The sequence below is a fragment of the Amblyomma americanum genome, chromosome 4 (genome assembly GCF_052857255.1).
Source record: "Amblyomma americanum isolate KBUSLIRL-KWMA chromosome 4, ASM5285725v1, whole genome shotgun sequence".
Lineage (NCBI taxonomy): Eukaryota > Metazoa > Arthropoda > Arachnida > Ixodida > Ixodidae > Amblyomma > Amblyomma americanum.
Window position 1 is genome coordinate 56,363,434 of NC_135500.1, and position 13,979 is coordinate 56,377,412.

At 49.5% G+C, this 13,979-nt stretch overlaps 2 protein-coding genes across 2 annotated transcripts in view; both read right to left on the reverse strand.

Annotated features, from left to right (window-relative positions):
* The window catches only part of SdhA (succinate dehydrogenase, subunit A (flavoprotein)), a 61,065-nt gene extending 48,015 nt beyond the window's left edge, over positions 1-13,050 (reverse strand). The window contains exons 1-2 of the mRNA XM_077660974.1: positions 12,787-13,050; positions 11,893-11,961 (exon numbers count right to left, since the gene is read on the reverse strand). Coding sequence (XP_077517100.1) covers positions 11,893-11,961; positions 12,787-12,846 — 129 coding nt within the window. The 5' untranslated portion in view covers positions 12,847-13,050. The remainder of the gene's footprint in view (positions 1-11,892; positions 11,962-12,786) is intronic.
* Positions 1-13,979, reverse strand: part of LOC144127956 (serine/threonine-protein kinase RIO3) — a 93,077-nt gene that overhangs the window by 41,170 nt on the left and 37,928 nt on the right. The window lies entirely within an intron of this gene.

Sequence of the window (13,979 nt, forward strand, 5' to 3'; positions counted from 1 at the left end):
AATCAATGCCCCACTCAACCATCCATCGTGGAACAAATATAAAATTTTTTACTAAGACCGCATTCACCTTCTACCTTCCATGGGTATCTGACAGCTACGGTTGCCTAACCCCAATGCAGAAAATATTGGCAATAGCAGGCAATCATTGCAAAAGCAGAGTCATTGACAACAAAACAAATAAGGGAATGATTTCAGCGCCCAACAAACCAACCTACATCAAGCAGAACTGAATCTCGTTCTTCGTAAGCAAACATGGCTGTTTCCTATAAAAGCCTTGTGATTATAAAAAAGATTCCATGCAAGCAACTTCCTTTTTTCGAAGGCCAACAGAGCAACCACTACATGTTAATTGTGCCAATCAGAAATGGCTCCAGTACTCAACTCCTGCACAGAATCCTGATACCATCAAGCACAGGCTCACACTTGCGGTCTTTGCATTGAAGGGGCAAATTCAATCTAGTTCCCTTTTCTAACTATTTATGGTGCTCCCATGCTCTATCGTTTATACAATGACCCGTTTGGCCTACATAGACCCCTCCACACATCAGCAGTATTTCGTACACAACACCAAACGCACAGTCCACAAAGGGTTTGCCATGCCTCTTTTAACGCTGGGGCTTCTTTTGCCTGATATGTGCACTCTCTTGGCGCTGAAATAACGACGGGTACGTCATACCTGACCACAACCTCTTTCAGGCTGTGCACCACTCGGTGTGTATAGGGGACCACTGGTGATCTCCCTTGTCATGGCTTGGCTCTTCCCTGTCATTTTATGTATCTGCTACAGCAGACAAGACAGAGCATGGGAAGCCCACCTTTTGAAGTCTAGTCAATCTGAATACTAAAACTGGCCTCAACCATGTAAGCACAGGAATTAATCAGTGCAGATTCCAGGCAAAGAGGCGATAGCCCCCTTGACTGACTTGGAACATGTGGAAACGTAAGGCAGAAATTCTTTCTTTGCTCTGGGAAAACACATCCAACAAGCATGCCCACCTTTACACTTGATGTTAATATCTAAAATCTGCAAACCATTATTCACCAGAAGTTCACGGGTAAAGGCAAGGCCTCTGGTTAGCTTTCTGAACGGACCTAAGGTTCTTTCCATAGTACTAGCATGTGTCAAGGTATAGTTAGTTTTTAAAATCACCAAAATATTGTCAACGTACCAAAAAAAATTCACAGGACTGAGCCATTACCAATAGAAAATGCTACAGCACGGTCAATAGAAGATAAAAATATACTGCATACCACTGGGGCAGCACAAGATCCTATGCAAATGTCCTTTTAGAGCATAAGCTCTACTTCTCCCGTTCTTCAAGGTCATGTCGGCATGCAAAATGACCTTGGAAACAAAAATAAAAAAACAATAAAATGTGTAAGACATACAACTGGGGTTTGCTGCCCCTGCGGCCAGTGCCGCCGAAGGAGAGAAAGCTGAAGAAGACGAAGCTGACGCAGTTCAGTTTGCGAAGAAGACGAAGCTGACGCTCTCGAACTCTTGGCTTGGAGCTACGCTGTGTCGACAAAGATTTTGCCTGTCCACATTTCTTGTGCGTCTCATTTGCGTCTTTACATTTGGTGGAGGAGCTGCCTGTTCCCACCCTGGAGCGACAGACCTTACGGATCTACAGACTGAAGATCTACACCCCTTACCAGCTTCTACTACGATGACTGAAACCCAGCCCCAGCCTGGCTCCACTGTTCCCGCCGCCGTCGTCTGTTCCGGTCCCATGTGTCAGCGCGACCCTGCAATCTTCAGCGGCATGGACGACACCGACGTCGAAGACTGGCTCGCCTCCTATGAACGCGTAAGCGCCTATAATAAGTGGGATGACAGTGTCAAGCTGACAAACGTCATCTTTTATCCGACCGACGTCGGCCAACTTGCGGTTTCGCAACCACGAAGCCGATTTTTCTACCTGGGCGGCCCTCAAAACCAGCCTTACCGATGTCTTCGGCCGCCCCGCTGTCGGAAAACTTCGTGCCGAACAACGGTTGCGCAGTCGGGCCCAGCAGAGCGGCGAGAATTTCACAAGCTATATCGAGGATGTCATTGATTTATGCAAGCGTCTGAATCCATCCATGAGCGACGCGGACAAAATCAAACACATTCTTAAAGGGATTGAGAACGACGCATTTCAGATGTTAGTGTCTAAAAATCCTCAAACTATCTCCGACGTCGTTTCTTTGCGTCAGAGCTATGACGAGCTCTGGAAACAGCGTCTTGTCACCCGCCGTACCATTTGCCCGGACGACACCCTTTCGAGCTTGGCTGTCGGCGGTCCTGCTCACGATCAGTCGACCCTTCTTCAGCAGATCCAGCAGCTTGTGCGGGAGGAGGTCGCCCGCCAGCTATCGCTGGTTACCTGCTCACCCGCTCCAATGCCAACGCTGTCGCCTTCCATTCAGCGTGTCATCCAGGAGCAGGCTGCAGAGGTCCAGCCGCCCTCTAATCCACCTCCTGTAGTCACTGCACCGCTGACCTATGCTGAAGCTGTCGTCCGGCCACGACCTCAGCCGGTTGTTCCTGCCTATGCGCCACCTTGCACCGCCTTTCCTGACCCGCTGCTCGTTCCTACAATGCCTCACCCTCACCGGCCTTTGCCTCGCACCACTCCACGCCCTCTGAATCCGTGGCGCACGCAAGATAACCGCTCGATTTGCTATACTTGCGGCCTCGCTGGTCATGTGGCCCGTTGGTGCCGCACCAGCGGATCCCGTCCTCGCGACTACAGGCGAGCGCCGACGTACGACGTTCCCGTGCCCTCCGCACCTGACTCTTCTCATCTGCCCCAGCATCCCTCTACCTTTCCGAGGACGGCCACATCCTGAATGATGCCAGGTTTAGCGCATAGTATGAAGTAGATTTCATTTTTAGTTTCACCATTGGGGCTCTTCCAGGTCCACTTCCTGTTCTCTCGTTTGCGGAAGAAGGTATTCATGATCCGTAAATTATTTCTATCCGCGAATTTGATTAATAGCTCTCCCCTGCTATTTCTAGAGCCTATCCCATAGTCACCTACCGCGTGGTCGTCAGCCTGCTTCTTGCCCACCTTCGCATTGAAGTCGTCCGTCAGTACAGTGTACTGCGATTTTACTTTATTCATTGCCGACTCTACGTCCTCATAGAAACTTTCAACGGTCTGGTCATCATGGCTGGATGTGGGTGCGTAGGCCTGCACTACTTTCAGCTTGTACCTCCTATTCAGCCTAATTGCTATAGCTGCTACCCTCTCGTTAATACTATAGAACTCCTCTACGTTGCCAGCTATATCCTTATTAATGAGGAATCCCACACCTAGTTCTCGTCTATCCTCTAATCCGCGATAGCACAGTATGTGTCCGTCCTTTAGTACTGTATACGCCTCACCTGTCCTCCTAACTTCGCTAAGCCCTATCACATCCCATTTAATTCCCGCTAGTTCCTCGAACAGCACTGCTAGGCTAGCCTCACTAGATAAAGTTCTAGCGGTAAACGTTGCCAGGTTCAGATTCCAATGACGGCCTGTCCGGAAAGGTGCGTTGTAGCGACCACAGAATGGTAAGGTCTAGAATTAGCTTAGACTTGAAGAGGGAACGGAAGAAGCTAGTGAAGAAGGAGATCATTAACGAGTTAGCCGTAAGAGGGAAAGCACAGGAGTTTAGGATAGCGCTGCAAAACAGATATTTGGCTTTAACTGAGGAAGACGATCTTGATGTTCATTCAATGCACGATAATCTGACATCAATAATTACGGAGTGCGCTGTAGAAGTAGGCGGTAGGACAGTTCGAAAGGATACCGGGAAGCTATCTCAGGTGATGAAAGATCTGATTAAGAAGCGCCAAAGCATGAGGGCGTCTAACCTTACTGATAAAATAGAACTAACAGAGCTATCAAAGTTAATAAATAAGCGCAAGGTAGCCGACATAAGGAAGTTTAATATGGAGAGAATCGAGCATGCTCTAAAGAACGGAGGTAGCCTAAAAGCAGTGAAGAGGAAACTAGGCATAGGTAAAAACCAGATGTATGCATTAAGAGACAAGCAGGGCAATGTCATTAGCAATATGGATAAGATAGTTAACGTAGCCGAAGAGTTCTACACAGACCTGTACAGTAGCCAATGTAATCAGAGCGTCAATGAGAAAGACAGCAGTGCACAGCAATGCGTCATCCCGCCAGTAACGAAAGATGAAGTAAAGAAAGCCTTAGAAGCAATGAAAAGGGGAAAAGCAGCTGGGGAGGATCAGGTAACAGCAGATCTGTTGAAGGATGAAGGGGACATCGTGCTAGAAAAACTAGCCACCCTGTATATGCAATGCCTTCTGACCTCGACTGGAAGCTTGGGAGAATGCAAACATTATCTTAATTCATAAGAAGGGAGAAGCCAAGGACTTGAAAAATTACAGGCCGATCAGCTTACTATTTATTGCCTACCAAGTATTTACTAAGGTAATCGCTAATAGAGTCAGGGCAACGTTAGACTTTAATCAACCAAATGATCAGGCAGGCTTTCGTAAAGGATATTCCACAATAGATCATATTCACACTATCAATCAGGTGATAGAGAAATGCGCAGAATATAACCAACCTCTATATATAGCTTTTATTGATTACGAGAAAGCATTCGACTCAGTGGAAACCTCAGCAGTCATACAGGCATTGCGTAATCAGGGGGTAGAAGAGCCTTCCTTATGTAAAAATACTGAAAGATATATATAGCAACTGCACAGTTACTATAGTCCTCCATAAAGACAGCAATAAAATTCCAATAAGGAAGGGCGTCAGGCAAGGAGACACGATCTCGCCAAAGCTGTTCACCGCATGTTTACAGGAGGTATTTCGAGGCCTGAATTGGGAACAGTTGGGAATAAGAATAAATTGAGAATACCTAAATAATCTGCGATTTGCTGATGACATTGCCTTGTTGAGTCACTCACGAGGTGAGCTGCAAATCATGATCAATGAGTTAGACAGGCAGAGCAGATCGATGGGTCTAAAAATTAACATGCAGAAAACCAAGGTAATGTTCAACAGCCTAGCAAGGGAACAACAGTTCACAATTGGCAGCGAGAGCCTAGAAGTTGTGACGGAATACGTCTACTTAGGGCAGGTAGTGACAGCTGATCCGGATCATGAGAGGGAGATAACTAGAAGGATAAGAATGGGGTGGAGCGCATATGGAAAATTCTCGCAGATCATGAGTGGCAGTTTACCAATTTCCCTCAAGAGGAAAGTGTACAACAGCTTCATCTTACTGGTACTCACCTACGGGGCAGAAATGTGGAGGCTTACGAAAAGAGTTCAGCTTAAGTTAAGGACAACGCAGCGAGCCATGGAAAGAAAAATGATAGGTGTAATGTTAAGAGACCGGAAGCGGGCAAAGTGGGTGAGGGAACAAACACGGGTTAATGACATCCTAGTCGAAATCAAGAGAAAGAAATGGGCTTGGGCAGGGCATGTAATGCGAAGGCAAGATAACCACTGGTCCTTAAGAGTAACGGAGTGGATTCCAAGAGGAAGTAAGCGCAGCAGGGGGCGGCAGAAGGTTAGGTGGGCGGATGAGATTAAGAAGTTTGCAGGCAAAGGGTGGATGCAGCTGGCAAAGGATAGGGTTAATGGAGAGACATGGGAGAGGCCTTTGCCCTGCAGTGGGTGTAGTAAGGCTGATGATGACGACGATCCCTTTACCTATCGCTCCGACTCCTACCACCGAACCCCCCCAGTCGCCGTCTCCCCGCCACCGTTCGGTCTCTCCTATGCGCCGCCGGTCGCCACCCCTCCAAGCGGAAAACTAGGCGCCGCAGTTCCGGAGGCAAAAACTGCGCCGTCACCGACCGTCTCAAGCCCTATTGCCGCTCCTGTGAACATTCTTGAAGTGCTGGTTGAAGGTGTTCCTGTTCATGCGCTCTTTGACACTGGTGCTACCGTGTCCATCATTAGCCGCAACTTGTGCCGCAAACTAAAAAAAGTGACGACGCTTTCTGAAATTTCCCTTCGAACTGCCAGCACTGACCCCATTCGACCTCGCGCAGCATGCACCGCTCGCCTCATCATCCAAGGCCTCTCCTGCACCACTGAGTTCTTCGTTCTTGCCCGCTCCTCTCACGACATAATCCTCGGTTGGGCTTTCTGTCTGCGCATCACGCAATCATCGACTGTGCACATGCTCAAATTGATTTGTCGCCGCTGTGGACGCCTCCCCTGCTACTGCCGCGCATATTCTCGCCACTGACGACACCGACGTGCCGGCTTTCTCTTCTGTTCTTGTGCCCCTTACTTGTGCTGCACTCTCTGACGCTACCGTCCTTTTTTCGCCCTCACCCCTTTGTGCGCACCGCAAATCTGTCATGCTCCCGCAAGCTGTGCTCACAATTTCTGGTGGTTGTAGCGCCCTGTACATTGCGAACCCGTTGCCTATCCCGACCACTTTATTTCGGGGAGAATCGCTTGACACGGTTGATGTCATCGATCTCGACGACGCTTCACCTGTTCCGGATGACCCTCTTGCGTGTGACATCAATGCCCTCACTCCTACCATCGTCGCAACCGATCAGACCTCACCCGACCGGCTTGCCAATTCCATCGATGCCGCTCTGCCACCTCTCCAACGCGCCCAGCTTGTCGCCTTGCTTCAGCGCTTCCGCGCATCCTTTGATTCTCATCAAGACACCTTGGGTCGTGCAACAGCGGTTCGCCACCATATCGACACTGGAACACATCGACATTTTCGCCAGCGCCCTTACCGCGTCTCCTCCACTGAACACCGCATAATTGATGATCAGGTGAGCGACATGCTACACCGTGGAGTGATCCAGCCCTCTCACAGCCCGTGGGCAGAGTATTTTTCTTCGTTAGACCTGCGCTCTGGATACTGGCAGGTGCCGATGGCCGAAGCTGATTGCCCGAAAACAGCTTTCATCACACCTGATGGGCTGTATGAATTTAATGCAATGTGATGCCCTTCCCTTCCGACCTCTCACAGCCCGTGGGCTTCTCCCATTGTACTCGTCAAGAAAAAGGACGGTTCCATTAGATTCTGCGTAGACTACCGCCGGCTAAACAAAATTACTCGAAAAGACGTCTACCCCCTGCCTCGTATAGATGACACGCTTGACTGCCTGCAGGGGGCAGAGTACTTTTCTTCGTTAGATCTGCGCTCTGGATACTGGCAGGTGCCGATGGCCGAAGCTGATCGCCCGAAAACAGCTTTCATCATGCCTGATGGGCTGTATGAATTTAATGCGATGCCCTTCGGTCTCTGCAACGCGCCTGCAACTTTAGAGCGCACGATGGACAACATCCAACGCGGGCTGAAATGGCAAACATGCCTCTGCTACTTGAACGATGTCGTATTCTCCCCGGATTTTCCGTCTCATCTTCTTCGTCTTGAGAGTGTCCTTCAGTGTCTCAGTGACGCTGGCCTGCAGCTTAATTTGAAGAAGTGTCACTTTGGCGCCCGACAGCTGACTAACTTAGGCCACGTCGTGTCCAAGGATGGTGTCCTTCTGGACCCTGCCAAGCTACGAGCAGTTGCTGATTTGCCGAAGTCCACCTCCCTGAAAGAACTTAGAAGCCTTATTGGACTTTGCTCGTACTTTCGTCGGTTCATCAAGAATTTTGCTGCAATTATCGCCCCACTGACACAACTTCTCGCCAGCGGCAACGACTTACCGGCCTGGTCCACTGCATGCGACGAAGCTTTTGCCATGCTGCGCCATCTTCTCACCTCCCCTCCGATCTTGCGCCATTTCGACCCTTCCGCCCCTACAGAACTCCACACGGACGCCAGCGGCATCGCTCTGGGTGCCGTTCTTGCTCAGCGGAAACCTGGCTTCAATGAGTACATCGGTGCTTATGCAAGCCGTGCACTCACAAAAGCGGAGACTAATTATTCCGTCACGGAAAAAGAATGTTTGGCAATTATTTGGGCGATCACAAAATTTCGTCCTTACTTATATGGGCGCCCGTTCGCTGTCATCACAGATCACCATGCCCTTTGCTGGCTGTCTGCACTCAAGGATCCTTCCGGCCGCCTCGCTCGCTGGGCTCTCCGATTACAAGACTACGACATTCAGGTCATTTACCGCTCCGGACGCAAACACTCCAATGCTGACGCCCTCTCACGCTCCCCTGTGTCCTCTAAACTCGACCAACCCTCTATTTCCAGCCTCGCGCCTTCTTTCAATACCATTGATATGGCTTCTGAGCAGCGCAAGGATCCTTGGATAGCTTCTATTCTCGATATCTTAGCCAACCGCTCTGCCAGCCCCCCTTCTAGAGCACTCTGTCGTCAAGCCCGTCACTTTGTCTTGCGTGACCAGCTGCTGTACCGTCGCAACTACCTACCAGATGGTTGCAAATGGCTGCTCGTGATTCCCCGGCATCTCCGCTCCGCTATTTGTGCCAGTTATCATGACGACCCGCAATGCGCTCATGCCGGTCTGCTGAAAACTTTTACCCGCCTACGTCTTCGGTATTATTGGTGAGGCATGTACCGTTCTGTCCGTCAGTACGTCCGCTCTTGCTTCGAATGTCAGCGGCGCAAGGATCCACCACAGCACTCACTGGCTCCTCTGCAACCTTTACCTTGTCCGGCCCGCCCTTTCGACCGTGTTGGAATCAATCTTTATGGCCCTCTTCCTAGCACTTCTGTTGGGCACCATTGGATCATTGTCGCCATAGATCATCTCACATGCTATGCGGAAGCTTCCCCGTTACCAGCTGCAACGGCCTCCAACGTCACCGGTTTCATACTTCACAACATCATTCTTCGCCACGGTGCGCCTCAGGAATTGCTCAGCGACCGAGGTCGCGTCTACTTGTCCGGCGTCCTGGAGGCCCTTCTTCGGGAGAGTCACATCGTCCACCGTACAACTTCATCTTACCATCCCCAGACGAACGGCATGATCGAGCGCTTTAACCGGACCCTCGGCGACATTATGGCCAAGTACATTTCATCCGATCACTCCAACTGGGACCGCATTCTACCATTCATTACCTATGCTTATAATTCTGCAATGCAAGCCACTACTGGTTTTTCCCCGTATTTTCTTCTCTACGGCCGGGAGCCATCTTCAATTATGTACACCATACTCCCTTACCGCCCAGATTCCTCCGAATTTACAACTGTCTCTCAAGCTGCTGCGCATGCCAAAGAATGCCGTCAACTCGCCCTTTCCTTTACTACCCACGATCAGTACCGTCAGAAAAGTGCCCGCGCCACTTCTACCTGTCTGCCGCCGGCTTACCTCCCTGACTACTTAGTTTGGCTTTTGGTGCCCTTCTCCAGCCCGGGCCTGTCGACAAAACTGCTAAGCAAATACCACGGCCCCTATCGCGTAGTTCAGCAGACATCTCCAGTTAACTACCTCGTCGAGCCTCTCACGCCTTCGCCTGATCATCGACACCGCGGCTGCGAAATCGTCGACTTCGACCGCCTGAAACCCTACTACGACCCCGCTATTATCTCGTGCCCTTAGGCCGCCAGGATGGCGCCTTTTCACCCCGGGGGTATTGTAAGACAAAAAATTGGGGTTTGCTGCCCCAGCGGCCAGTGTGGTCGAAGGAGAGAAAGCTGAAGAAGACGAAGCTGACACAGTTCAGTTTGCGAAGAAGACGAAGCTGACGCTCTAGAACTCTTGGCTTGGATCTACGCTGTGTCGACAATGATTTTGCCTGTCCACATTTCTTGTGCGTCTGATTTGCGTCTGTACAAATGAAATAAAATGTACACATAAAACAAAAATAAAGAGATAACAAAATAATGGGAAAAATAAAGAATAACAAAGCAGCTTTTGCTCTGCATTAAGGTTTCGCAGAATTGCGACGAACCTGCATCAATTATTTTTGTACAAATGTGCCTGTTTCTTTTGAAAGAGGCAATGGTAGCTGTGGGATACCAATGGAAGATAGAAGATGAATGCAGTCATAGTAATTTTTTTTTTTTTTACATTTGTTCCATGACGGATGGTGACTGTCCGATGGTCAGTTGACTGAATGCCCTGTATATATTTTCAGCCTCTGGCCTGTCTTCTTCCTAGCTTCCTGTGTGCGCTTTTTTTGGCTGGTTTTATTTTCCTAAATGCAATGCACCAACTAGCCCAAAAACATGTTTTACTGCATGTGCAAACATTATGTCAGAGTGATGAAAAACTTTTCTTTCCTCTCTCTTTGAATCACACAGGCTGACCACAAACAACCATCAAACAGCCCAGACTTACTCAAAGGCTAAATTCTTCATTTGGCCACCCAACATTATGTGTGGCCAAACATTAGGTGTGGTTTCATGGCTATGTTCTGACAAATAACACCACCTTAACTGTTTGATTTTGACACTGGACTGCTGGCCATCATAGTCTCATTATTGATTTGGTACCACGGCCTATAAATTGGAAGGCAATGAGGCAAGCCATCGAGCACAGTACAACGTGAAAATCTGTAGCATCACACACTGAGGAATGCTTGGTGAACAGAAGGTTTTTCTCTCAAGTAATGCCCAAGCACACAAAATCCAAACCAGCACAGCATATGTAACTGAGGGGAGCACTTAAGTCACCTTACGTGCATGAAGGCGAAAGCCTGTGTCGTCCTGTTGAGCTCTCTAGCTCATCATGATTGCCTCACGCTTCTCCAATTATTTTCGGTTTCAGGTTACGGCATACTACATCTTTGTTACATCTGGTTTCAAGTTTCGACACACTACACCTTAATTATATCCTCGTTTCGTCTAATTAGGTGACCGAGTGGTTAAGGTGTCGTGCCCGACTGCACACTGCGGAGCGAGTGCCCAACTTTAAGGAGATGGACTGCTAATCCCCTGAGCTCTGACCATGTGGGTTCAAATCCTATCCTTGTTGAAATTTCTTTTTCTTTCATTTTATTTGATTCACAGGTGGAGTGGACAATTGTACACATTTTCTGCGGACAGGACTTGCTCACACTGATGAGGCAAGAAAGGCTTTCGCCTTAAAAATGAGCTGCCCTGCCTAATTTTCATGGCATTAAATGAGAAAATGGAGATACGGTAACAGCTATAGTGTCTGCCTGAAGCTACGTTACATTTTTGTACACTACTATACATCGCTTATAGATTGCCCAAAGGTTTTTCAGAACTTGAAGAATGCTTCTGGTCATAATACTCAAAGTTTTAATAACGTGGTGGCTGCACTCCTCAATTTGTACTTTTAAAAGTACAGATAAATTCGAACTAAATCATATGACTGCATCATAGCCTGTTTGCTCATGCCTAAGATCACTGTTTCCTAACATCCATCTAAAGAAGCAGCCTTCTTCAAGCACTTTCTTCCTGATGAACTGCTCACAAGTGACTACTCAGCCATGAAACTAAATATGTCTGTTCCAGCCCTCCGAAGTAGGCACTTTACGAAGCTACAGCCGACTGAGGTGCTTAGGTTTCCAATACAGATGAAACAAGCATTTTCACATGATACCACACGACCTTTTAATGGTCGATTGTGTCAAACAACAACTGCACTGCTGTGGTTATGTGTCTAAGCATGTGGCAACACGGACGTCCAGGGGTTTTCCCAAGAAGAGATGGCACACACTAGTTCTCTTTTCACGAAAATAACGACACCGTCACCGGGAGAAGGCCGAAGTATCGGGTCGCGGGATCATCTCCCAAAGACAACCATCCGGTCTGCCACAGCAGCTTCAAACGTGGCACAGGCACCTGACGCTTCTTTACGGTCAAGGCTGAAAATAAAACTGGAGCACGTTGGGGCACGCCACCAAGAATGTTGCCAGACTGCAGCGCTCGGCGACGGCATGCCACTCCGACTGTAAGCAGCAGCTGGGCAGTTTCGATGCAGGTCCGATTGCCGTTCGTTCCAACCCACCAGCGATCGCCGTACGTGCACTTAGGCGCCAAACGAAGCCGAACACTTACCTTCTGTTCATTTTTCCGTGACGAGTGGAACTTCCTCTGAGTGCTCGATACTTTGCCCACCTTGCCGAGCTGTAAAGTGAAATTAAACTTACTATAGTATAATTACACGATCGATGTTTGAGCCTCAGCGAGAACGCTGCACAGATCATAAAAGCGGAAGTCCGTTCGTTGAGGCGATAATGGGAGGAGGCGCATGCCAGCCGGAACCGGCGACGGATAAATTGGCAGCGATGGCCAACGCGTCGCGGGTGAAGGACGCGGTCATTCATTCCAGTCTGCGGAGTCGAACCGTCGTTCTCGGCGCGTGTCAAAGTCGCGCTCGTCGTGCCCGGCTGCGCGCTGCGGAGCGAGTGCTATCGGCGCACCTTTCACGCAAATTGTGCAACCCACTCGCGTGTCGAGCTCCGCGGACAAACAGGTGGCATGAATAAAATTTCGCCCGTTACAAGACGCCGTAATGTGCCCCGTCGTGCAAGAGAAAAGGCCGCTCAACCAGATCGTCGCAGAAGCCAGGCGCCACTGCGAAAATTGGCTACGCAAAGGTGACCCCTTTGAAGCGCGTAGCGAGGGCATACGGCGAGACTCTGCACAGGTAAGCGTTTCATCCGCAGTGCTTCGCGGAAAAAGGAAAAGAAGAACATCTACAATGCAGTCAGTAGATCTGGACTGCAGCAACGACGGTGTCCAGGCATCGCGCAAACGGTTTGTCCGCAGTTTGCCATGCAAGCCAATGTTTGTGCACATACTTTGCAGAGCGATGGAGACAGTCGGCTCCGCGCTGCTGCCGCGCCAACGACAACGCGAAAAGTGCCCCTGCGGCGCCGTACATTTCGCGTGCTCACTCATTTACAGAAGCGACAAGGGCAGCCACGAGAGTGGACATGCCGCGCTTACCTGTAAATCACGGACCGCCGGCCGGACGAGCCATCGCGACGCGCTGCAGAGAGTCGCCATGTTGCCGAGAGAAAATTAAAAATCCCACTCCGCCAACTAGAACACGCCTCCGCGTATAAACGATACGGCGATAGCGTGGCGGCGCTAGTGATAAGACGACCGCCCGAGACAGGACTGCGGATAGCGCAGATAAAACGCAGCTGTAGTATAATACTCGTATCAATTGGGCAATCCCCGCCTCGCATGACCGTCTCAGGAACGCTTACGTCACGCGATAAGTTCTGCCGACGTCGGCCTATTTGTACCGGCCGCACGATAACACTCTGGGCGAGTGGCGCGTTTTTGGAAATACCGTTATTTTTCGGCTACGATTTTCGGCACCGGATCAGCTCTTTCCAGGTGGCAAGGTCTGGGATGCTTTGTGATTTAGCCCCAGGAGAATCCTGACACTCCCAAATTAAGTGATTTTGCAAAGATCAGCAACGAATCCTCACCCGTCAGGCGGAGACAGTTTACTACAAGACTCTCTCCGCGGTCTCCGGTGCTGAGAGCCGGCCGGGAGGCACCCGGGCCCCTCTTAAATGCTGCGCCCCGACCGTGAGGCCCCATGATAACGGGAATAAAGTTCATTCATTCATTCATTCATTCACGATTTTCAGCAGTTTTTCAGCGAATATCTCCGAGTTTTGTGGATTTTTTTCACGTTGACGTCCCTGATGAGAGTTGCTCGGCACGACACTCAAAGGTCCATAAGGTCCATGTGCGAGGCCATGTTGGTGTTGCGGTCTACCATTTTTTTTGCTAGTAACGCGACCACGACCGGCGACGCACGCAAGGTAGGGGAAAAAAAATGGGGGTGCAGCCAAATGGCCAGTGGTTCCGCGTTATATCAGCACCTGTACTGTTCCAGCGCTCTGCAGAACAAGAGATATCGCATGAGCAAATTGTGCAGCGGTTATCTACCTTTGTAACCCTACATTTCAGTGTTTCGTGCAAGTTCATATCTTGCAACTTGTGGAGAGCACTGTTCCGTTCTCTGGGGTCACTTCCCAAGTTTGGAGCACACATTTTCCTCACGGCGACATTCTAAAACATCACCTCCTAGCTGTTGTCACAGGGACTTTTAATTGCAAAAAAGTTCTGCATCTTTGCCAACCGTAGGGTACAATTAAGATATCTGCAACTCAGTTTGG